Here is a 25250-nt window from a genome sequence, read left to right as displayed (position 1 = left end):
CTGGGGGCTTGATGAACACTCCCTCTCTTTTTTTAGCACAAAATAAAATTGCACATATTTTCAGTACAGGCGAAGACTGTGCAGCACATGTTTCCGGAGGCAAGGAACAAGCCTTCTCTCTCCTCATACTTGGGAGATAACAGTCAATATCAGCCTGTGCTGGCTTGACCACATAAAACTTTTCATGTTTCATGTCAGAATATTAGATGAGGAATGTTTTTCCCCCCTCCCTGTACCTCACAGCCTTATAACCCACATTTGAATTTCATGAGCAAATGAAAGTCAAACCCTCCCTCTTTCCCCTTCAACAGGAATGTCATGCTGGTCTTGATGCCCTTTACTCCTGCACAGTTACCAACCACAAACAGAGGAAGAGGAGAGAAAATAATATTGATTAATTGTGAAGTGCTCAACTGGCGTGCCAAAAACAACACACACACACACACAGAGAGAGAGAGAGAGAGGCAGAGAGAGAGAGAGAGGGGCAGAGAGAGGCACTGGTACTATACTTTTTAAACCCTAAAAAACCGGAGCAGGCCAAATGCAAAAATAAGCGAGTCCTAAGGCATTTGCTAAAAAGAAGAAGAGAATAAATTAATCACATATCAGCTGGTAAAGAGTTTCGTAGATAAGGAAAAGAAGAACCAAAGCATGAATCAAAGGAAGAGATGTGATGTAAGAAGCAACAAAGACCCCAAAAGAGACTACAGAGAAATCAGAAATGAAAGGCGCTAGAGGGAAGTAACATAATCTTAAATTGAATGTGAAAAGGGAAAAAAGGCAACATCATAAGCTGAGATGCATGATTGTATTTGCATGTCGAAAAAAATAAATAAGATGGGGCAGGGGAAGAAAAAATCAAATTAAGAAACAAGAAGCTTAAAATGGGAAGACTACCTAAGGAGTCTTACAATCACCCAATCTGGGCAAAATGAGAACACAGATGGAACAATGGACAGAAATAACAGGGGGAAAGGATCTTATCAATATTAGACAACTGAAAAAGGCTTGAAAAGGCTTGGCTAAAGATGGAATCGCAGAAGGGAAAAAAAAGAGGAGCAATATCTTTGATTTGAAAGGAAAGAAAAATAGTTGCATCATTGACAAAAACAGACGGGAAGGGAAGAGTCCAGAGGGGGGGGGGGGATAAGAAATTTTGTCCTTGAAAGATTTAGCTTTAAAGAACAAGCAGACAGCTGTGAAGAAATAGCAAGACAAGATCAAAGATTTAAACAAGACGACAGATCAGAGATAGTAAAGAATAACTGAATATCATCAGCATAGACATGGCAACATACCAAAGGACTGAATAAGAGACCATAAAGGAATGGGAATGAGAAGCAAAGGGTCCAACGCTGAAACTCGTGGAACCCCAATTGCGGAAAGAAAAGAAAGAAAAAGAACCATTAACCAATACAAGGTAAGTACAGTTCAAAAAATAAGAGGGAGACCAAGGAAGAACAGAACTAAGAAAACCAAGACCATTGGGGGAAGGCAAGGGGAAAGAGAGTGATAAATGGAATCAAAAGCAGAAACACCGTATCTCAGGTGTAGAGCACCTGCAAAAGGTCCCAGGTTCAGTGCCCAGCATCTCCAGGTAGGGTTGGGAGAGACCCTGTCTAAAGCAGAGGACAGTTGCTGCCAGTCAGTGCAGGCAATATTGTTTATTTATAATATTTCTTACCTTTCAACATAAGGTCCTAGAGTGGATTACAACAAATATAATATGTTAAATGTCCAATGCCAGGGTAAAAAGGGTCATCTTCAGTATACAATGGAAGCTGAATAATGACAGTGATGGAGTCTAGCTAGACACAGCTCTATGGGGAGGGCATTCAACAATTACGGGAGGCCACAGAGAAAATCCTCTCCCAGACCCCCATTACTGGACTAGGTGAACCAATGGTCTGACTCAATAGAAGGGCACTTCCAATGTTTTTCCCATGAGGATGCATCAGAAAATCTGAATATCGCTACTGCTTTTTAGGCAGAGAAAATTGGTTTTTAGTGAATTGCAGCACAATCCTACCAAGAAGCAAGTCTTATTGAATTAAATGGGGCTTACTCCCAGGTAAGGCAAGTTCAAATTGCACCTTAAAAGTTTCTTTAAAGTCACTGTGATTTCCTGGCTTTAGTCCTTGCCCCATATTATAGAACAACCCATATAATAATAATTTATTATTTATACCCCGCCCATCTGGCTGAGTCTCCCCAGCCACTCTGGGCGGCTCCCAGTTGAATATTAAAACAATACAGCATTAAATATTAAAAGCTTCCCTAAACAGGGCTGCCTTCAGATGTCTTTTAAAATTAGGATAGCTGCTTATTTCCTTGACGTCTGATGGAAGGGCATTCCACAGGGCGGGTGCTGCTACCGAGAAGGCCCTCTGTCTGGTTCCCTGTAACCTCACTTCTCGCAATGAGGGAACCGCCAGAAGGCCCTCGGCGCTGGATCTCAGTGTCCGGGCTGAACGGTGGGGGTGGAGACGCTCCTTCAGGTATATAGGACCAAGGCCGTTTAGGGCTTTAAAGGTCAACGCCAACACTTCAAATTGTGCTCAGAAACGTACTGGGAGCCAGTGTAGATCTCTCAGGACTGGTGTTATGTGGTCCCGGCGGCCGCTCCCATGGCACATGTCACTACATCAAAATTGCCTCAGTGGATATTCTCCTTCCCAGAGGCTTTGTTTGGGTGAGACAGGGGAAACGGTGAACAACCCATGTACCGCCTAGGGGGCAGCTGACTGTATTGCTGTGGGTCAAGCTGCAGAAACACGTCTTCCAATAGATGGCCAGAGGAACGCGCCACAGCCTCCCAACCAGTCCTCTAAGCCTCTATCTCCCATCACGACTTTCTCTGTGTATCTCTCTTGTCTCTGCCTCAGTGCAGCCTTTCCCCCCCCAATGTCCATGCAGCTGCATAGGCCTGTACAATACCATAAGGAAATATGGCAGCCTATTCAATTAGCAGGCAGGTGTGGGATCTGATAACACCTGGGGAGGCGTGTCGGATGGTGGGCAGTCTTGCGGTTCTGGCTGCCCTCGGAACCCTGTTAAGGACATTTCTTTCACTGTTATGGGCATGTTGCCTGCCTGCTTTTCTGAAACGGCACAATTTCTAATGCACGCAGCATTAGGAAGTGGAGCAACCCAGAGAAGACAGGCTCACAAATGCCCCACTGAAATCAGTGGACCCTAAAGACACAGCTGTGGATCTCTTGGATTTTTATGGAATGTTAGCAGGCCAAAGATCCCATAGCAACCTATGGGGCCCTGAGGCAGCTTGCTTGTCCCAGGATGCTGTGTCCAACACTCCACGACACTCACAGCAAGTCACTTAGCAATGAGAGGTAACAAATTCATTTGGAAGCAAGGACTACCTACAATGCTGCAGTTGCTCAGGAAATAGAACCATGGCTGACCTCTCATCCTATCCGGGCAGCTGGATTGATTATTCTGAGGTTCACGTGCCATGTGGTGCTTGCAACAGATACCTGATGGCCCAAACCGACTAGCAGTGGCTCTCCAGGATTTCAGACGGGGATAGTCCCTATCCTCCTTGGGAATGCCAGGGATTGAACTTTAGACCTTCCACATGCAAGATGTTCTGCTCCTGAGCTACACTCCTTTCCCTGGGTTGTTCCATTTCCTCGGTGGTCAAGGAAGCTGTGCCAACCTGGGATGGAACCTCCCAAGGAAGGACAGCCAGACTGCACAAGCAACTCAACTAGTCACTTGAGCCATGAGATGTGTCCCCAAGTCCTCTCTGACGGGGCCAGGGATTACTCACTGCAACCACTTGATGCAGTGGTATGCTTTGGGCTAGTGCCGCTTCCAATTCAGACCTAGAATGAACAACAGGCTGCAGTGGGTAGGTGAGGAAGGAAATAAAAATAATGTAACTTGGCATTACTATTCAGGTATGAAACGTAAAAGCTAGGAAGCACCACATTCCTCTTACACAATTGTACCGTTTTCTTATTCTCTCGCACAGTGATACATGTTTCAAGATGGAAAAAGAGTAAATCCTGAATCGCTGTGTACAGAATGAGTTTTCATGTTCTCTCGTTTTGTTTGGATGTTCTTGTTAAAACAGTCTGTTAGGAACTATAAATCTTACAGCCTTTTGCTACCAATTATACTTTGCATTACAGTTTGGTGTAACACAGCTGAGAGAAAGGGGTGGGGGGAAACCAAACCCAGCCAACAAAGGGAGAGGCCCAAATCATGAAAGAGTCCATTTTGGTACCGAAAAAGGATTGCACCAAAATATTAGGTTTCTTTCTTTTTTTCTTCCTTTCTTTTTGTTCCAAAGCACAAAAGCTTGCCTTTTTATTCACAGCAAAGAACAGGGGCCTCTGGGTTTAGGCCAGTGGGTAATTATTTCCCATTTTAAACCCTTTAACAGCACACTCGCTGTGACTGGGAGTTATGCTCACAGGGCCAGACTCTGCTATACTGTTCTTCATTTGCAGCAACATTCCTCAGAGAAAGCCTTATTAATGAGCTCGCAAACGAGCACCCAACTGGGAAATGTCACAAACAAGAGTGGCTAATGCTCCAGAAAATCAAATAACTGAACACTCGGCTGATCGTAGCGCCTTTCATATTTACAATAATAGTAATAATAATATAAAACCCCTTTAAATCACATATTCTGAAAGGGTCAACACCTCACTGAACAAAACAACTCATTTATTTATGTTCAGAAATCTCCAGATGATAAATTATATTGATGTTAATCACTTCACTGCATACTATTGCAATTAATATTTGCACTCACCAGAAGCACACAGATTATTAAAGCACGAGGCACCCGCATATGGCTAGCCTCCGCCCTCCCTCTATTTCTTTCTCTCTCTTTTTTGTTTTGTTTTTTTGTTAAACATAATTGAGCACAGGGAATTCTCTTGGTTATGAACAACAAACAGAGGTTACAGCAGTTTCCCTGGGTATATATTTTTTATAAACATGCATGTAGACATTATAAATATCTGTGTTCCATTAATTATGACTTAACTCTGCATTACTTCTCCTGGGGCTTAAAAATTCAGCTGTGCCTGTCTGCTTTCCCCTTAGTGTTACATAACAAAGGGAGGAGGAAGGTACTACAAAGGCAAGGGAAGGAGATATACACACACATACACACACAAAAGCATGCAAGGCTGAGCTTTCCCCTTCTCCTGTTTGTTTAGCTCAAGCCCTTAATGATGCCTTAATGTATTTTGATGCTCCATTTCCCTTTTAAAAATTACATTTACCCACAGCTTCCTTCTCAAGCAACACAAGGAGTTGCGAGTATATAGTGGATCAGCCACCATTGGGGGCAAACCATCACTTCAAGATGCTGTACCAGTCCAATCCCATGGCATAGCTAACTGGCTCGTGACTGCCACCCAAGTGTAAAGGCAGCTACGGTTATGTGCTCTTCCAGCAGACACTCATCAGTTTTAGCTTTGCTCTCCTGGGGGTATTAAGGCGATATTTCATTTCACGTTACAGGGTGCTTGGTGACAGATAAGATCCTGCACATCTCGGGTGTCCTTTGGAAGCATCTTCACACAGAGCCAGATTTCTGAAGACTTTTCCACCCTAGGAAAGTTCCATCCATAACCATGGCAAGATAGTCATGTTTAGGAATGTGTGACCGAGGTCCTACCTGGGAGCACCAGAGGTCAAAACCAGGGAAACAAGGCACGCCTACTCAACTAGGAACTTATTCAGCACAAGTCCGGATGAACTGGATGGGAACCATCGGCCTCAGCAATTCTCAGACTTTGATGGGGCTTGTTCATGGGGTATGGACAGTCTTGGTACATAAAGAAAAAAAGCAATGCATATCCCAAAAGGAGAGACCCACAAACATCCAGACACTTTGCTGCCGAGAAGGGCATATTTTAACAGCTTCCAGACAAGAGAGCAAGAGGAGACTGAAAATAACTGCAGGTCTATTCATTTAGCTCACAGGTTTCCTTGCATTGCGTAGCTTATATATTTGTTGTTGTTGTTGTTGTTTAGTCATTTAGTTGTGTCCGACTCTTCGTGACCCCATGGACCAGAGCACACCAAGCACTCCTGTCTTCCACTGCCTCCCGCAGTTACATTTTATACCGCTTGTTAAAAATAACCCCTCTAAGGGGCACACAGAAAAGGTGTATTCAGGATTGTTTTCAAGCCGGTGTCCCGCCTCCCACATCCTAGTCATGATTAGTTAAGGCAAACAACAACAACAACAACAACAACAACAACAACAACAATGTATAATTCAGAGGCACCAGATGCTCCTAGCTTCTGACTATGCAGGTAAGAGACATTTGTCTTCCGTTTCACAGGCATGCTTGCACCGTGTTCCAGCAACGCACCACCCAGCCTGGAGTGGGCATGTTTAGCCAACTTTTGGTTTCCACTAGGCAGCAATTCACTGAAACAGCCAACGGAACCACTCGCTAAGTTCTCAAAGTTCTCACAGTGGCGTCAATGAGAATAATAAAATAAAACCCAAATCCATAATTTCAGTTGAGCAGCCACACAAAAAGCTCAGCTTAAATGAATTGCTCATAAAACCTTAAGTTAAATGGGTCAGACTTGTCAGGCGGAGATCTCGCATGCTAACTTCCAACAAAGTGAAATTGCGCAGCAGGAGGCTCTGCTTCTAATGGAATTACTGACGGGTGGAGAACAATAGCTACGGCAGGTATGTGGACAAAATCTCTCCTTGAAAACACTGCGATTACCACATTCAAGGGGCTGTGGCAGAAACAAAGCTCAGTCATCTAAGGAAAGGTTTACTGTACCGATTTAAAGTTCCCTTCTCCTCCCCCACTTTGCTCCCAAATGTGCGTATGAGTTAGAAATATCCTGACTGGCTTGCAAAGGCACTCCAAATTCAGCACATAACTATACTTTCCTCTTTCTTCTTATCCTGTTTTGTTTGATCATTGCCCTCACAGTAGATTTTTCTCTGATGCCTGGAATTTACCCTGCGTAGAAGAGTTAATATGTGGCTTATTTGTCTCTCAACACAAAACAGGCATTCCTGAAATTATAGCCAAGTTGGAGAGGAACAAGCCAAGAATCAAACCACCAGTCCCTGTTCATTGTGTGGCCCTCTATAGCTGCAGGAATCAAAGGCCACTGCTTTGAGGCCAGGTGGAAGTGCAGCATTTTGCAGATACGACAAGACATGTTGGAAGGGATCAGTTCTCTGTGACTCAGGGCAACATATCCTGATGATTCGATGGCTGTTTTGAGAATGAGTAGGCATGAAACTTGGGCTGGCATGCTCCTTCCTCTCATTTCCCTCACATGCAAGGCAGAAGACTTCAAGCTTCCACTTCCGGTGTGCAATTTATCCTGGTTGGAGAACTATGGTAGGGTCAGAACAAACATTTGCCATATTGCTGCAAACTCCAAATGGAAGCTTCTGATTTCCTCCCCGTCATGCATGGAAGAGGGGTGGGGGAGGAGAGCCTAAGGCTGGCCTCTGCTCTTTCTTATTAAAAATAGCTCTGCTGTTACACCTGACTCTAGACCTTAAGTTAGTATTCTCCTTACAGGTCTTGTTAAGTGTTCTTCATAGTTTCTAAGCCGGGGGAGGGGGAGGGAAGAGACTCCAAAAACGGCAGCCAAATTTGCTATGTTGCCATAATAAAGGACTCTTCCCGATTTAGCTTTCCCCCCCTCCCCCGCCTCTCTTTTGTAGAAACGATAGCGTGTCTGCATATTCAGGACTTTGAGCAAACAATAATTAGCTCACTGCCTTGAAATACCTCTGTAGATAATTTGAATTTTTCCTGCTAATACCTTCTCTTTTATTACAAGCCACTTCCTGCTGAATTCCATCTCATACTAAGTACACCAAAGTGAGAAAATCGTTCGCTGTGACTGTGCATTCATTGGCGCGGCTCTCTTGATCACAGAGGCAGGTGCTGGAAAGGGAATGTCCGGGTCAGGTCACGCGTGAACTGTGAAGCGGCGGGTAACGTTCTGGTTCTTTGACGTCCCCCCCCCTTCCTCGAGGACTGCCTCTCCTCATCCTCTCCACGGAGGCATATTGGAGGAGATATGGCCTCTGATACACCACCGAGATGCCAATGCTTAGGTACCCCTTGCTCGGCACCACTTCAGGCCGCTGCCTGCCTGCAACCTAACAGAACGGTCAGCTGGTGTGCTTGAAACGGTGATTGGGAGGGCTATACCTTGCTCTGATTGCGAGTCCAAAAAGCTATTGAGAGAGTAAGACAATTACACCTGATTTTACAAGTGCTACTTCTCTGAAAGGCATGGCGTGGACTCAAAAGGCTGCTGTAATCTAGGCAGCAGGTGAGTGGGCTGTGCAATTTCTTCTCTAGCCCCATTGCACTGGCGGTACCAAAGGAGGGGGAGACCTAAGCCAAGGCTCGCAGCTTAGTGTCAGTTATGAAAGAGAAAACAAGAGAACGTATTGCTGTGCTCCAAGACCACACTTTCCTTGGTAACAGGGGTGCCAAATATATTCTAATCCCGCAGTCAGAAAATGCAAGTGGCATATGCCGCCATCTGGGCAGAGGTTTCACCACCAACAGAAGACACACTTGTTCATCCAGGCTTTCTTTAATAGGATTCATACTGGTCGTTTTGATGCTTATTTTGTTTGGATTTGTTGTGTTTTATTATTGTTGAGTGAACCACTTTGGTACTGCCTTCTGCAAGTTAGAAGCGGTATAGAAGTCTTATTTTAAAAGATCTATTTAACTAAATCTATATACCGTTTGATTGCAGTGAGATCTTTAAGAGGTTTACAAGAGATGTTAAAATTATCAGCATAAAACAGCTAAAGCAATTCAAAGTATTAAAAATAATAAAATTAACAGTGAAAGAGATTAAAAATACACTGACATCTATGTGTCTGGATAGGCTTACATAAACAAAACCTACACCATCATGAGTTATTATAAGACCAGGGATTCTAAACAGACTAAATTGGGAGTCAACTTCTCTTGTATCAGAAACTGGCAGAACATGCTCCATTGGTAGATGGTTCAATCACATACCTTCTTGCCCACCCTTCTGGTCGCTTGCATCACATCTATATATCTCTCCCTTGGGTGCCTCAGTGGCACCCAAAAGCTGTCACCTGCGGTAACTGGCTTTAACATAACATTTGTTCACAAAACTGACCAGCCTTGTTCCTAAGCAAGCAGGCAACCTTGCAACAGTTCAAGGAACTTTGCTCATCTCCCTTTTTGGCCTGTGTGTGCCTGTACGTGCGTCTGTCCCTGTCTGTGTGTGTGGTTAAGCTTTTTTGATCAGACCTAACAAAGGTGCTAATGTATTATTAAAGCTAATGGAGCTCTACAAGAAATGTTAATGGACATTAAGTTTGCATAAATGAATTACACATTAGCACAGTAGCAAGACAGCTACAATCTGCCAATTTAGGCAGTATCTGATGGTTTTTGTTTTCCCATTATGGGGACATTACTCCCCCAATACTTTTGGGCGATATGAAAATTGTAAGCAGAATGCTCATAATGGAACAACATAATGAAGTAGAAGAAATAAATTAACACAGGGGCTTCTTTGTGTAATGTTATGGTTGAGCTGCATATACAAAAGACATTTTGAATCATCATCTCCTGATCGGCCTGCTTCGTTTCTGCTCCTCTGTGAACAAGAAGAGGTACTGGGGGACTGCTGCCAGGTCGCTGCTCTTCCTTGTTTTCAAATGAATGATGTCACACTGCATGGGTCCCTTCCCATCCCAGAAAGAGGCCAGCCATAATTCTCAGCATTATTTCAGCATAAGAAACAAACAAGGAATATGCAGATGCCAAGGCACCCCGGAACGGTACGAGACCTCTGGCGCTCTTACTGAAACTGGAAAACACAGCTTAAGCAGATCAACAATCCAGCCAGTGGGATCTACTTTAAAGCATCCTATAGTAACAATTCTTACATAACGGCACATACACTACCACCAATCCCTGCAATAGGCCTGTAAGGATTGACATGCCCAAAGCTTCCAAAAGTGGAGTTCTGTGGAACTCCTAAAAAGGGAGACATATTCATCTTGTCAGATGGAGTGACAGCTGGTCCCACGCCAGCATAATTTGGTTGCTAACTTGTACTTGCTGCTGCACAATGCTTGAAACAGCTCATAACCAGAACCAGAATGGCTTACCTAAATGTCACCTGAGTAGTTCATGGCTGAGGTAAGACCTAAACACAGGGGTTTCTGCCTCACAGCTTCTAGAGCAGATGAAGAAGTGTGCAGAATTGAGCCGTAGTCACTAGACTCTACTGGCATTCCATTTTTTAAATAATTTTTTTCATAAATACATTTTTTTCAATTCACTATAGTGTAACATTATTTTACAAATTATTTAAACTTTGACTTCCCTTCCACCCTTCCATGGTTTCCTTCTAGCTTTCCATTAATTCCTGCATATTGCAGTCCCTCCATACTTTCTCTTTCTCACTTTATCTCCACGTATTTTATACTGTTGAATTTATTCTAATCCTGCCAACATTTTAACCTGTTTGCTGTAATTCTTCATGTTTGCATTTTCCAATTCTCCTTATATACTGTATCTTCTTGTTCTCTTATTCTGCTGGTTACACCCGCTGACTCTACCAGCACTCCAATCTGTTCTAGGATTCCATGTCTTTGTAGACAGCGTTGATACGTGTTTTTGTTTTGTTTGTTTTTTTAAAAAAAATATTATTACAAAAAAACAATTGACACACTTCAATGTTAATATTTAAGTGCTTAGTTCACATGTCTTGAGGCAGCTCTGCATTGACAGCACAAGACCAGACGATGAGAAATAGTTTGTCTTCAAAAAGAGCAGGGAAAGAAAGCCTTAAACCCAAATTCAATACTATAAACCTCTTATTTAATCAAATCAGATAAACAGCTTTTGTATGGTACAACAAACCATAATTGTCTAATCAATCGCTTTGGCTAAGCCACTTCCATGTGTGGTGCAAGGGGGGGGGAGGGTTGTGACTCTGGTACTCACACATTACATCTAGGTAGTACTTGGTCTGCAAGTCTTTGACGGCAGGATGGTCTACCTGACAGACAACAGCAACCCCATCATCCTCTCGCTTGACCTTCAACGAAAGGCGACTGGTCACTGTAAACATGTCTGACCACTGCTCCTCTTCTGTTTTACCTGGATAATAGACGTGAAAGGGGAGGAAAAGGAGCAGGTAAATGGAAAATGACTACACCCATGCCATATCCACCCAATACCATCCTCAGTTGCTGCATTTTCAACTGAAGTCACTTCTGCAATCTCTACTCATCTAGTAGTGACTTGCCTTGTTTAGCTTACCTATTCCAGAGCTTCTCTCCACTTCTGCAATTCTTAAATAGTTCAACTATGCATATGCTGACCTAATCACAACCCTCCAACAGGCATATTCTTGCAACCTTATTCTCTCTGTTTTTATTTGCACATTCTAATAATCTGTGGGTGTTTGTAGGGTGGTAACACCTGCCTTTCATTGTTACTTTCCTACCTACAGTACATACTTATTGGATTAATTCGTGGCACACTGATGACCTGCACAAAATAAAGGGAAACAACTCATTTTTTAGTTGGCAAGCAGCTTCTCTTCTTGGTGGTCAGGAGGAAATTCTTAGTCGGCAAAGGTGGCCAGGTGAGTGGCTGTTCACCTGCCATATACAGCAGGAGTGGGGAACCTATGGTCCCACAGATGGCGAACTCCCAGCATCCCAGATCATTGGCCATGTTGGCTGGGGTTGATAGGCATTGGATTCCAGAAACACCTGAAAGGCCAGAGGTTTCCCACATCTGGTACCGGTATGTATATATAGGGATACAGAGGGAAAAGAGGGGGGCTGGTATCAAAGTTAAGCAAACAGTTTTGCAGTGGAGTAGGGCTGGCAAGGCTATTTTTCAAGTCAATCACAAGGAAAGGAAGCCTGTGAGTTCTTATTCTCTTATTGGATTCCAGATTTAAAGGGGGGCCCTACCTCCAGCTCATGATATTAAACACAAAATCTACAGCGCTCGGCAGCGAGGATTAGGAATTCCAGGATGCCTTCCAAACACTTAAGTCAATGGAGCCAGAAATCCTCCACCCTCTTCCTCCAATGCCACTGCCAAAAGCCATCATCAATAATTAAGAGGGAAAGTGACTCCATGGATTTACATAATTAAAAGTAGTAATTAAAATATTTAAACAGTGGTACTGTTGAAGACCCAGCAAAATGCAGCAGCAACGGGCTGAAACAGAAGCAGAAGCAGCCTGTGTGGGGCATCCTGCCAAAGGGAAGACAATTTCAACAGGCAGCGAAAGGTAAGGGAGAGCAGGAGGGAAATGCCTGGGATTAAACTGGAAAGGCTTCCCAAAAATTTGAGACACCTGGCTTACTTGTCAAGGAGGGGTCTATTATGAAACCTTAACTTGTGCTCCAGATCAACTGACAAAGCTACTCCACGTTATAAAAAGACCACACCATTCACTGCTCTGCATCCTTCTGAACTGATTTTGCCCGACTGGAATGTGTCCTTTGCTATGACAATGCCTCTTGCTTGCCTGGAAGATGGAGATGGTGTATGTGTGTTAGCAGGGGGGCTGGGCATAGGAATCTTGGCTTTTGTGTGGTTTGAATGTGACCTACTGGGGGTAAGAGTCACACCTGTTGCTCCACCCACTCGCTGTCTCTGGTCCCACCCACCTCTGGCATGCAGCCCGCAGAAGGTTGCCCATAATGAAATGCAGCTCTCAGGCTGAAAAAGATTCCCTTCTGCTGTTTTGAGTTATTCTCTCACATCATCACGAGGGTATCCTGCTTATCAGCAAAACCATCTCTAAAAACCACAACCACATCATTAAGTTGATTGAGGGAGAAGGGGGTCTACCAAATAGCTCCTTGTTGCCTTTAAACCATCTGATCACTGTGGGTGGTCTGCTGGCCAACGATGTGCAATTCAGCTCAATTTCTTCTCCTTCCACTGTGGTCTCCTTCTGGGCTTCGATCCTCAAGTTACGTGGTGGGACTAGAATGAAACAGCATACATATATATAAAGATCTCAGCATTTTGTTGTCTTTCATGACACCTCCAAGAAACTGAACATGTGGGATAGCTGCTGGACGGATTAGAGGTGGATCATCTGCCTCATAGAAGGCCCTCTTCAACTTACAATTTTGATTAAGGGAACACTTTGTAAACGCACCACCATCTGCAAGAATTCTAACAGATCAAACATATTATAAATGCATCTTTAAAGTAGCACCCTGCTTTCGCCTTCCACTTGAATTTAAATTCCACATTTGCTATTCCAAAAATAACTAGCAAAAATTAGAGTAAAACAAACTAAGGGAGATTCAGGATTTTCAGACTGAGAGGGAAAGAAGAGGGGTGTTTTCAAAAAAAACAACAACAAAAACCTGAAATGCAACCCAGTAAGTTGGTTTGACACGAATAACGGATTTTTGCACCAGAGAGCATTATTACAGAGAGAGCATCTTTCCTTCCTTTCAGCACAGCTCTGTCATTTTTTTTTGTGTGTGTGTGTATGAAATCCAAAGCCAGGGGGTTGAATTGATCAATGAAATATAATCCGGTAGAGTCTGGAGCAGAAGAGAATCTGAAGCATAACCAGGACCTGCCCAAGACATTTTGGAACCTGAGGTGAACCACAAAATTGATACCCCCAGTCCCGCCAGGGAAGAAGAGGTGAGTAAAGATCGACACCAGGAAGAAGGTGGGAATAAATATCTACATCAGAAACAAGGGTGGGAGTAGACCAGCAGCATCTCCGATTCATCGAGAGACCCTTGTAGAGGTGGTATGAGGGGAGTGCTGAGAAGGCAGCTGGTGAGTCCTCCAAGAAGCACACCACAGCCATTGCTGCCACTGTGGCAGTGGGAGCATCAGGGAGCAAAACATTCATTGGAGGCTGGATCTGCTGCCCCTGAGGATCCTGCCACATGAGGCAGTGTCCTACCCTTGCATCATGGGCAGGCTGGCCCTGAGCATAACTACAGTATCACAAAGTCCACCAAAATGTAAAGACCTTTCCACAATCCTCTTCCCCACCTCCCTGCAAACAGGGTGGGTGGGTGAGAATGGATGGGATAGGTGTTTTTTCCCCTTCTATTTTATAATCAGTAAAGACAACGTTAACACAGTTGCCTGCTGGTACCGTGTTTATTAAATCAAGCATTAAAATAACGATTTAAATTGATATTGTTTATAAATGAGTGGACACGTTTTCTTCATTGTTTTTGCTGTTATTGTGCTAATGAAGCAGTTGTGCGATTCAGGTGTGAATAATATGTTCTGTTCTCTCCCCACCCACCCCAACGCAGGTAAGGAAGTGTGCACAAAATGAATTGTGCAGATAATAAGTTAGTTGTTTCTGGTCCATAAACAAGTGAATGGCATGTCGTCTTCAAAAAAACAAAGGGAGGAGGACGCACAAAGGTCGACAAGGCACGCAAGTCCCCTGTGGAATAGCAGGTTATGTCTGGTCTCTCCCTTGCCCCCCCACTTGCAAATAAGTTCCTACCCCCAAGAACGTAGGTGAAACTCAAAGCCATGTGATGCATGCTGGACAGGTCAGCCCAAGTGTGTATGTGTGTGTGTGCACTGCACATATACACACTGCCATGTTGCTGCTCCTTCCTCTGCCTGAGTCTTTCATGCAGTCAGGGGAAAGGAATAACACAAGAGCATTCCTGGAAGCATTGCAGCAGAAAAGAGTGTGTGTGTGTGTGTGTGTGTGTGTGTGTGTACATACACGCGTGCTCACACTTGCTATCTTAGTTTGGGAAACATGAGAATAAAAAAGCTCTCTTAATGCAGCGGTGTTAAGAAACAACTCTCAAGAGTGAAGGTAGCCGAACTTGAAATTCATATTAAAGGCTAATTTTAAATACCTTTTCAACACGTATTAACATACTACAAACTGGAACTCATTAAATTGTGGGGGCGGAGGGTGGAGAGGGATGAGTAAGAGCAGAGAACCTATATACCTAATCAGCAAGTGTGATCTCACTTGGTGATTGCTTGTTGCAATTCAGGTTCGTTACTGGAATGTTAGGAGACAGCATTAATCTGGAGCTACGGCTGTTATGGTATTAGCAACTATTATCAGTGGATATGATAATTCCGTAGTTATGCCTGTTCTGTAATCTTCTGAACTATGAGAAATGGAATGAGACACACACACACACACACACACACACACACGAACGACAATCTTAAGGACTGGTGTCTGACAGACACCATATGCCACGAAGAAGAGGGGAGGGGGGAGGTGTTTCTCGAATATAATTTGCAGTAGGGGGTGAAGCAACAATTTGGCTGCATTTGGGTTCAAATCCCCTACTTCATCACTTCGATATCTTCAGAAGCCTGGACTGGAAAAGCCCCTCCTGCTTCATATGCTGGAGAGTTGCTGCTCTGTGAATTACACAGAGTAGGAATGGAGGAATCATGGGGCTTGATCCTATCCAACCAACCAACCAACCAACCAATCAATCAATCAATCAATCTGTACTGAGCTCCTTATAACAGTTAAAGCTTCAGTGGCAAACCTGTTACCATCCCAGCCCCAAACTGGGTAATAGGGAACACAAGAAAATAGGATGGGGGTTTAGGGTACCAGGCATACCAAGAAGCACTCAGAGGGATTGCCATCCATACCAGAGTTTGGCATCCTCACCTAAGATGGGTATGTGCTAAAGCAGCCTCCAGAATCTGGATGTGGCTAGACTACAGCTCCCATCGACCCTTACTACTAATGCTGGCTGAAGCTTATGGGAACTGCAGTTCAACAGCACCTGCAGGAAACCAGATTGTCGTAACCTAGGTATTTCTGCCCTTCGGAACCATCTCTATTGTCTTTTAGGCACTTGCTTAAGACTCTCTTCTTTCAACAAACAAGTGGTGATTGTTATACTACTTGGTATCAGTTTGGGATTTGAAAATGATTTTACATTTGCAATAGCTAGTTTTTAGAGATTGTTTCATATGTAATTTGGATTTTAAAAACTATTTATATATATACAATTGTTTTAAGTCTATTTTTATTGTATTCTAAATCGTTTCAAGATGCCTTATAGGAAGCAATTCATAAATGAAGCTAATAATAACTATACAGTTGTACCTTGGATTCCGAATGCCCTGGAACTCAGACGTTTTGGCTCCCGAACGCCGCAAACCTGGAAGTGATTGTTCCTGTTTGCAAATGTGCTTTGGAACCCGAACGTTTGACAGGGCTTCTGCAGCTTCCGATTGGCTGCAGGAGCTTCCTGCAGCCAATCAGAAGCCACAATTTGATTTTCGAACGTTTTGGAAGTCGAACGGACTTCCGGAACGGATTCTGTTTGACTTCCAAGGTACGACTGTAATTAGTAATAATATAGATTTGCAGTGCCAATGCACGTTTACTCAGAAGTAAGTAGCCTGTGTTCAGTGATATTTCCTTCCAAGCAAGATGACTGCAACCTCAGTTTTCCTCCCTGTTAATACCAGCAATAATATGAAACACAACCTTTGTGAAAAACAGCTTTGGGTAAACACATTTTACATCTAATAATTTTAACACTTCGGCAAAAGATGGAAGTGTGCAATGGTATATATGGGGACAATATGATTACATACCCAGCTGGACAAAAAACAGAACTAAGAACAATATAAATATTGCCCATTATTTTACACTGAGAATATGGTCCAGCATTTGTGGGCTACAATTAAGCACACAGAGATCCTTAGAAGCATCATCACCCTGCCAAGAGATGTGACTTCCTGCCACATGCATACAATGCTCGATTTTCACATTGTAGCACAGACTGCAACACAGAAGCTGTTATATTACCCATCATGCCCTTTATTAGATAGTCTCAGAACTCTTAAAATAAACAGAAAGGTTTGGAATCAAGCAATGAGCGCAGCCAAGAGTGTTTTGTCAAGGGACTAAATACTCACACCCTAAATGGCAAATATTTCTAACTTCCATAATGGGTTTTGATAGAAGCTTGGATTCATGGGTGCAAATGTAAGGGTTGGGGGGAGCACAGAAGAATATGAGCTAATGTAATTGCCTGGAAAACCACAAATGACACTCCAGACAGCTGTTGCCAGGGGCACAGTTATTTGCAACAGATTCCTCCAGAATTTATGGGTTTGTCCCCCCCCCTCCTGCCATTCTCCTCCACATGTCTGGAGAATGCCTTATGTGCATGCATGTATGGCAATACAAGTGTGTGGTAGATGAAGACAACTTGGATCACATGATAAAGTAGTACATTTTGAAGCCAATAAATCTTAATGTGTCTACATGCTGACTTTCCCACGTACAATTCTGTGGATCAGGGTCCTAAGGTTTTAACAAACAAATCTTGTGGGGTTTTCTCCTTCTGACACTATCTTCATCCATCTCAAGACATGAAAATGTGCTCTGTTGTCTACAGAACATTGCATGAGAAACAGCCCTAGTAAGGAGGATTTATTTCAGTGCCTGTGTTGAAGGCGAGATGGCTATAAAGCAGGTTTTAAAAATGTCCAAGAATATGCTTTTCCCCACCACCACCTTGCCACTCCCAAGTGAACAAGATGGAGTCTGGGGCTGACTGGTCCTTACCAAGCACTGTAATCGTCATAAAGTATTCCTGTGGGGGGTCCGTGTAGAGTTGGCAGAAGTATCTTCCTTCATCCGAAATGGAGACATTCGTCAGTGACACTCTGAGCTCACTGCTAGAGAAATTCACTAACTGAAACCTGCTGTCCTTCAAAGCTGTGGAACAAAGAGACAATTAGAAACTGCAATGTTATTAGACATACAGTGCTTCCCTCCCAGAGAAAACAGTGAAAACCAGAAGCCTGGAGAGGTGGCAGCAGCGTTGACATGCAGTAGCAATACCACCCTCTTTTTCACATCCTGTTATTTTGGCTCATTGTGTTACAATTGGGATATAAACAATACTAGTACTCATCAATCAATACAAATAATCTAAACAAAAGCCCCATATCAAGTACTGATAATTATTCTCCCCCTTCCTGTCTACTTGCTCAAAGCTGCAGAAAGTGTTTAACAAATGAGCTTCTACAACATACAGGGCCCCTTAGCCCAGGCATTCCCAACCTGATGCCCTCTAGATATCTTTGACTACAAGGTCCATCAGCCACAGGCAGCATGACCAATGACAAATTGGGTGGGGAGCAATATCTGGAGGCTGGCAAAGGATAGATGGATGGAAAGCCCATGAACAGAGATTTCACAAAGTAAACTTGAGAAGGTTTAGGACATGTGAGGAGAATGTTTAAGCAAACAACTTCCAGCAGAAATCCTAAAATCTTTGGAGTTCATCAAAACATTTAATCAATCAACACAAAGCTGGAGAGACGCACTGCAGCCTCTTCCGAGGTCCAGAAGTTTATAAAGTTAGTTAAAAAAATATTAATCAAATAAATTGTTGGAAGTTTTCTGATGTTTTAAGTACAAATACAACACCAAGTAATTTCTGGGACCAGAAGAACATGCATCAGTTCAAACACAGGCACATTCCTACTTCTACTAACCTCTAACAGATCTACTACTTACATCTCCCCCACCTAGCCCAACATATCAAAAGAATAAAGAGAGGTGGAGGGAGAAGAGCACCATTCGTTAGTCTCTTAGCTCTTCATTCCAAGGGCTAGGTAATATATCTCACCAGCTCCCCCATGATGCCATGTTTCACCATCAGTCCTTTCGTTAGCCTCCAAATTACGAAAATTTCTCTAGATTTCCCCTCCTTGCTTAGGGCACATGGCTGTTTGCAGAAGGATATCTCTGTCCCATTATTCCTGGCCTCACCTAATGCATGATTTCCAATTTTGAAAAAAAAATGTGTCCCTGTAAAAAGCAGCACTCAGAAGAACCAAGTTTTGTGGCCTACTGACATATCCATGTCAATTAGCTCCAAAATATTAGGGGCCATATTGTTCCTAACTTTAAATGTCATTTTAAAAGGATGGGAGACAGGGCAGTCCAAGGAGAAAGATGGCTCATGTCTACTAACCTTGGACTATAAACGACCCCTCATATCTTAGTTATATTTTCCTAGAGAGTAGGCAAAGATTCCAAGAGCACTCAATTTGAATTATAACAGTGTGTCTTATTGATAAAGTTTTAAACACATGTTCAAGACCACCCTAACATCATTCTTCAGTTGGATTAAGGATTGGCTTGAACATTCCAACCACTGAGCCAAACACATCTCCTTATCCAATGGTAAGCACACCCTGTTTTGTCCTATTCAATTTGTTTATGTCAACTAAATATTTTGGCACTTAATTGCAATTCAGAGTGAATTACTGCGGTCAATTCCTCTTGCATTGCAAGACGGTCTGACTCTTTAAAAGGTCTATAGCTAGTCTTTCCATTAAAGCAAGTGATTATGATTGCCTGCCTTTGCCTACTTACTGAAGAATTGACTAAACCTTTAAAATGTCTAACATTAAATTAAAAGGGGCCCTCAGCAACCTCTTTAACAAGATTTGCCAAACAACACAGAACTCACGTCTGAAGTCTCTGAAATAAATCGTCTGTCTATTGGGATTCAAGAGCTGAATCACGGAGTCATCACTGTTTCTGACTTTGCAGCTGATGGTGGCAACTTCCCCCTCTACGACGGTCACATCTTCTGTAACCAAATTCTGTCCATCACCTTAAGATGTTAAAGAGAAAGAAAAAGACAGGACAGGTCAACTCACATTCAGTCAATATGGAAGCCAAATACCCCCTCACCCCTCGCAAATGCAGCAAATTAGTTGTGAATTGGACACATGAAGGCCTGTGGTTAAGTGAACACCTGGTGCACAGTACCCCTGACTAACACTGATTTGCCAGTTGCATTCCTTAACTTTGTGTGTGTGTGTGTGTGCGCGCACACACACACACACACACACACACACTTACTTGCTGGATGGGGAGAACAGCAACTGCCTCAGGGAAATGTGTGGCAGGAATGCTTGCCTCTCATGTCTGGCACCAGGGCCGTCTTACCCATAGGCACTAGGGGTGCGGGGCTCAGGGGCGCCAGGCTGAGAGTCTGGGCCCGAGAGTTGAGTCTGGGGAAGAGCCCGCCCGTTGGTCCGAGCGCTACGGTGGGCTCTTCTGCTGCGGGCGGCTCTGCGCCACAAGGTTGGGAGATGCTGAGGTGGCCAGCCGGCTCCGCCCTCCTGCACACCTGGGACTGGGCAACCTGGGGGGGGGCATGGACCTTTGCACCCCGGCGCTGCATATGCTTAAGACAGCCTGTCTGACACCACCTCTCCCTGCAGCCATTCCCTCTTAGACTAACAACATGCTAAGGAAGTAGTGGAACTGTGCAATACTTTATCATATTGGTATTTTAAGGCTGCCAGCAAATCAAAACTCATTGAAAACTTAGTATCTCTTGCATTATACCAAACAACTTAAACACACCAAGGACAAATTCTCATAGTGTCTTACTTTAAAGATTATCACCTTCAACATTTTGGATATTAAAAGCTTCTCCCAGCTAAATGATTACAGCCATTTTATCCATTGGAAGTTAGAAATCTTAAAACAGCAAGTAACACCCTTTCATAAGAGACTGCTGATTAAAGATTCATATTCTGATTCGCTATTGGTTTTAGATAAAATCTTAATTTATACACTACTTAACCACACAAAAATGGTTAGCTCACACAAAAAAAGTAGCTCACAAAACACAAATTCAGTTCATTATTTGGTACTTTCCTTTCAGCAGATGCATACATTACACACCTAATAAGTACCTTGTGTGCAACAACAGCATCCTAAGGCAGCTGTTCTGCTTTAAAGAGGATGGGGGCAATTGGGACCCCTCCTGTTGCACATGCCAGGGGCTATGATGACACACTAGTCACCTGTGACAGAGCAACACCTGCTGTTTGAGCAGAAAAGCAGTCCAGCAAATCAAAGCTGAACATGTTAAAACTGGGGGTGTGCATGTATGGGCCTTTCTAATAAAAACCATATTCTCAAGGACAGAACTATTAAATGCATTGGACACTGCAGATATAGCTGGAAGAGCTTCATTAGAAGGATGAGTGGAAAGACAGACACAGATACCATAATTATTTTGCTAAAAATAGGAGATGCTGCTGCTGCTGCTGCTGCAGACAGGCTATATCTGGAAGCACCTGAAAGGTAATCCCCTCTAGCTGTGAAAACATAACCTCTAGGACAGTGTTTCCCAACCTTGGGTCTCCAGCTGTTTTCGGACTACAATTCCCATCATCCCTGACCACTAGTCTTGCTAACTAGGGATGATGGGAGTTGTAGTCCAAAAACAGTTGGAGACCCAAGGTTGGGAAACACTGCTCTAGGAGAGACCTCGGAGGGGTGGGTGTGAGGAGAGCAGATCTCTTCTTGATTCTAAGACTTAAAAACAACAAGACATGCATATGAGCAGGGGTGCCAACTTGAATAAAATAAGGGGGCACAGGGAAGCACACACCATTTGAATGGCAATGCCCACCAACTTTTGGGGGCCTGGCCCCCTCAAATATTTTACTGGGGGGTTAAAGGGACCTTTGCCCCTCGTAGTTGGCTCCTATGCATATGAGAACAACACATATCTGCACACACACACAAAAATCTCAAGCACCACAGACTGAAAGATCTAAAACAAACTGATTAACGAAGTTGCAGCAAAACACAAATCAAGGCTAAGGAAGGGGCAGAACAGTAGAGACCTCATTTCCAGGGTGCCACAGCTTTTAACTGTGTGTCTCAGCGATGGGCTAAAAGGCAGAAGGTTGCACCTCACAAAGCATTTTTGGTTGGTCTCTTTTAGTTACCGCAGGCTTCATTGTCTGTGCCTCATTTCCTTTACTATGGAACATAGACCTTTATGTAAATGTGCTTTTACACTGGGTACATTCCTTTATTTATTTATTTCATTCCTGCAGTTTATCGAGGACCCAATTATGCACTTCTAGACCTAGCAGAAACTGCACTGACTATTAAGTACCCTGTTTACGGCTCCCTTCTTTCCTGAAAGCTCTGCACATTTTGCTGCAGATGCCCAACTCTGTTCATGGCAGGAATCTGTCAAGTAAAAAAACTCAACAGCCACCACCTGCTTGTTAGCAATGGGCCTTATGAAATCACTGAGTAAGATTCTCAAATAAAAAGGGGAGTTGATCGTTTTTCTCCCTCTCATAACACTAGCACTTGTGGTCATCCAATGAAGCTGACTGTTGGAAGATGCAGGACAAATAAAAGGAAGTACTCATCAAACAGCTCATAGTTAAAACTATGGAACTCACTCCCCATAGGAGACAGTGATGGCCACCAACTTGGATGGCTTTAGAAGAGGATCAGACAAATTCATGGAGAAAACAGCTATACAGTAATGGCTATTAGTTCCGATGGCAACGAGGCAGCAAAATCCAAGATTACAAAGAATTCCCTAGAGCGGACACATTTAATTTTCTTTCAATGATCATCCCAAGCAACAGCTAAGGACATCAGAAGAGACCTACAGTCCTTGATAGCTTCATTGGTTGTAACACTGGAGGCAGTTGGGGGGAGATGCGTAACCCCAGTGGAGTTTTCTAGGGTTGCCGTATTTCAAGAAGTAAAAATCTGGAAACCCCCAAAGTTGTTGAGCTTTTTAAGGAAAACCTCAAAGCTTTTTAAAGACAACTTGGGAAGGTGTTATGGTGCACTTACTACCAGGAAGGAGTGGGCGGGATCAGTAAAGTATGGGGTCTTTCTGCTCTTAGAGGCCAAGTGCAATAGATACATTCAACATGGCAGCTTAATTTTTCCAAGGCACTTCCCTGTTCCAGCCTCCCTCCCCGTACACAGCTGAGGAATCACCACCACCGATGTAGCAATTGCACTGAGCACAACGACTGGTGTGTAGTTGGTACCAGGCTACCCAGTAAATCAAAGCCAAGCAAATTCTCAAATCAAAGGAACCAAGATTAAATTTATACTTTGCTGGCAGCAGGCAGGCACCGAGGAAGAACGTGCAAAATATTTGAGGGAAAACTTATCACAAGACATTTGCCTAAAACAGAGTAAAAAAGGTAGCGCCATCTGATTGCACTTGTTTTCGGAGCCCAACTTCTACTTACTATATTTAAATCAGCGGGTGATGCTTTGATAGTCCAAAAGCAGAGAACAAAATAAATTCTTCCATTCAGTTACCCAGTGAGCTAGGTAATATTTTACTGTCAGAAGCTCTGGATTCCCCCCCTCCTGCACCTTTTAATGAACTGAAGCCAGTGTGTCAGCAGCAATATCTAGGTTAGAGTATTAAACAATGCAGAAATGGGGGGTGGGGCGGGGGGAAGAGAAGCACAGCTCTGCATTCTACGTTCTGCATACTGTCGCTTCTGCTTCTCTCGCTCCAGTGTAGCTTTTGAGCCAGCTCAAAGACACCAAGTGCAATAGTCTTTCACTTGCTCATGGCATGAAAGCAAAAAAAAAAAGTATAAACAACTAGGAGTTGAGGAGGGAAAAGGTAAGCAGAGTGATGACTATATTGGGGCCGGTGAGAGATGGAAAGTAGATAAAGGGTCCCCCAAACAAAGGAAGGCAACACTTGGCTGAAAACACCATCTTTCTATCCACCCATCCATCCATGTGCCTATATAAAGGTGGAAACTATGTCTTCACTAATCTCTTCTCACAGGTGCCCTCTAATCCCCTCCTTCCATGAAGCAAATGGCAGCTTTGCTCTTTAAAAAGCGATTTTAAATCAGGAACGCAATGCAGAGGAAAAGGTTAAAAAGCCTACTCTCCGACTGCCATAGCCCTAATCCAATTCCCCACACTCCCAGGCCACTTTTAAAACAACAAGGAACCTCTATGATTACGGGCTCTGACCCTTTGTCTAGCTTTGTTTTAGGATTATACAGGAAAGCATTTGAGTCCTTGTTGGTGTTTGTTTTGCACAGGGGGTCGGCAAACTAAGGTCCGCGGGCCGGGAACAGGCCCAACTGCCTTCAGGATCCAGCCCACAGACTGTCCGCGGATCGGCGTGGGGATTCTGTACGTTTGGGTTGCACCATTTTTTTTCTGCACCATTTCTCCCCCTCTCCCTCACACATACCGTGACGGCGCCTCCTCCCTCCCTCCTCCTGGCTTCTCCCCACCCTGCCTAGAGGAGGATGGGGGCTGGGCTGAGCTGGCTGAGCGCCATTTTAAGCAGCCCCTCTCCAGAGCCAGCCCTATTGCGCTGCTCATCTTCCCTCCGCCGTTGCCACCACCGCCCTGGTGCTCCTATGGGCCAGAGAGTGGAGCGGACAAACTCGCTCTGCCTACCAACGAGAAGCAGCAGCTGTGGTGGTGGTGGCAGCCCCTAGGAAAGTAAGCACAGCGGCTGGGGCTGGGGAGGAGGACTACTTGCCCCCCTCACCTCTTCTTTCAGCTTCCCCCCCCCCCGGTGCCGCTTCTCCAGCCCACCACAAGGTCTGAGGGATAGTGGATTGGCCCGTGGCTAAAAAGTTTTGCTGACCCCTGGTCTTGCAGCACCTATTACACTTTTTTCAGTTAAAGATATTGTTAAGCACTGGCAGCATTGGAAACTCAACATTGGCAGATGAAAGAAATAGAACAAAATGAATGCACTCTCTTCAGCTATATGGGGGCAAGAAATGGACAACCCTCCCTCCTCAAATATTGTGCTTCAGTAGAGGACTGGTTTGAGCCAAATGGCCTGAAGTCATCAAGAAGAGACAGAACTCAACCTGCCCACTAATGAATGCCCTGGTATGTTTTTGGAACCTGTTTCACACTAGTGGGATTTCCTTCACTTGGAGACTCGACAAAAGCTAAGAACGTTTTCGGAAACAGAAGACTGTATCATTTCAGTTGACTTTTACATGTCAACAAGGAAAACATTTTAATGACTCATATTTTATACATTACGCGCAAATGTTTGGTCAACCAGAACAAACCTGTAAGAAACCTCTGGCTTAAAAAAATAAAAATAAACATCATGTAACGTTTAAGCAGAGCACCAGTTTTAATTCTACACTTGATTTAGGCTAATCTCTATTAGATAAACCAAGCTAAAGTACTATGGAGACTGAAACGTACAGAAAGACTTTGCAAAGGCACCCAAACTACTGTGAGCAGATATTCATCTGCATGCCATCAATATTCCAGGCCACGAACGTCTAGAGCTAATAAAAAGAAGTACTCCACACAAAGCTTCTATTAATTGATGGAATTCGCTGTCACGGGATTTCGTGTGGTTTAATAGTATAACT

General features: G+C 43.7%; 1 protein-coding gene across 3 annotated transcripts in view; it reads right to left on the bottom strand.

Annotated features, from left to right (window-relative positions):
* The window catches only part of CADM1 (cell adhesion molecule 1), a 282345-nt gene that overhangs the window by 50373 nt on the left and 206722 nt on the right, over positions 1 to 25250 (bottom strand). For all 3 annotated transcript variants that reach the window (XM_060268441.2, XM_060268442.2, XM_060268443.2), the window contains exons 2-5: positions 19532 to 19678; positions 17611 to 17763; positions 12879 to 13016; positions 11004 to 11159 (exon numbers count right to left, since the gene is read on the bottom strand). In XM_060268441.2, the coding sequence (XP_060124424.1) occupies positions 11004 to 11159; positions 12879 to 13016; positions 17611 to 17763; positions 19532 to 19678 (594 nt within the window). The remainder of the gene's footprint in view (positions 1 to 11003; positions 11160 to 12878; positions 13017 to 17610; positions 17764 to 19531; positions 19679 to 25250) is intronic.

This window comes from Zootoca vivipara, chromosome 14 (assembly GCF_965207765.1).
Source record: "Zootoca vivipara chromosome 14, rZooViv2.hap1.1, whole genome shotgun sequence".
Taxonomy (NCBI): Eukaryota; Metazoa; Chordata; class Lepidosauria; order Squamata; family Lacertidae; genus Zootoca; species Zootoca vivipara.
Note: the sequence above shows the minus strand (reverse complement) of the source record. Positions and strands in the feature narration are given on the sequence as shown.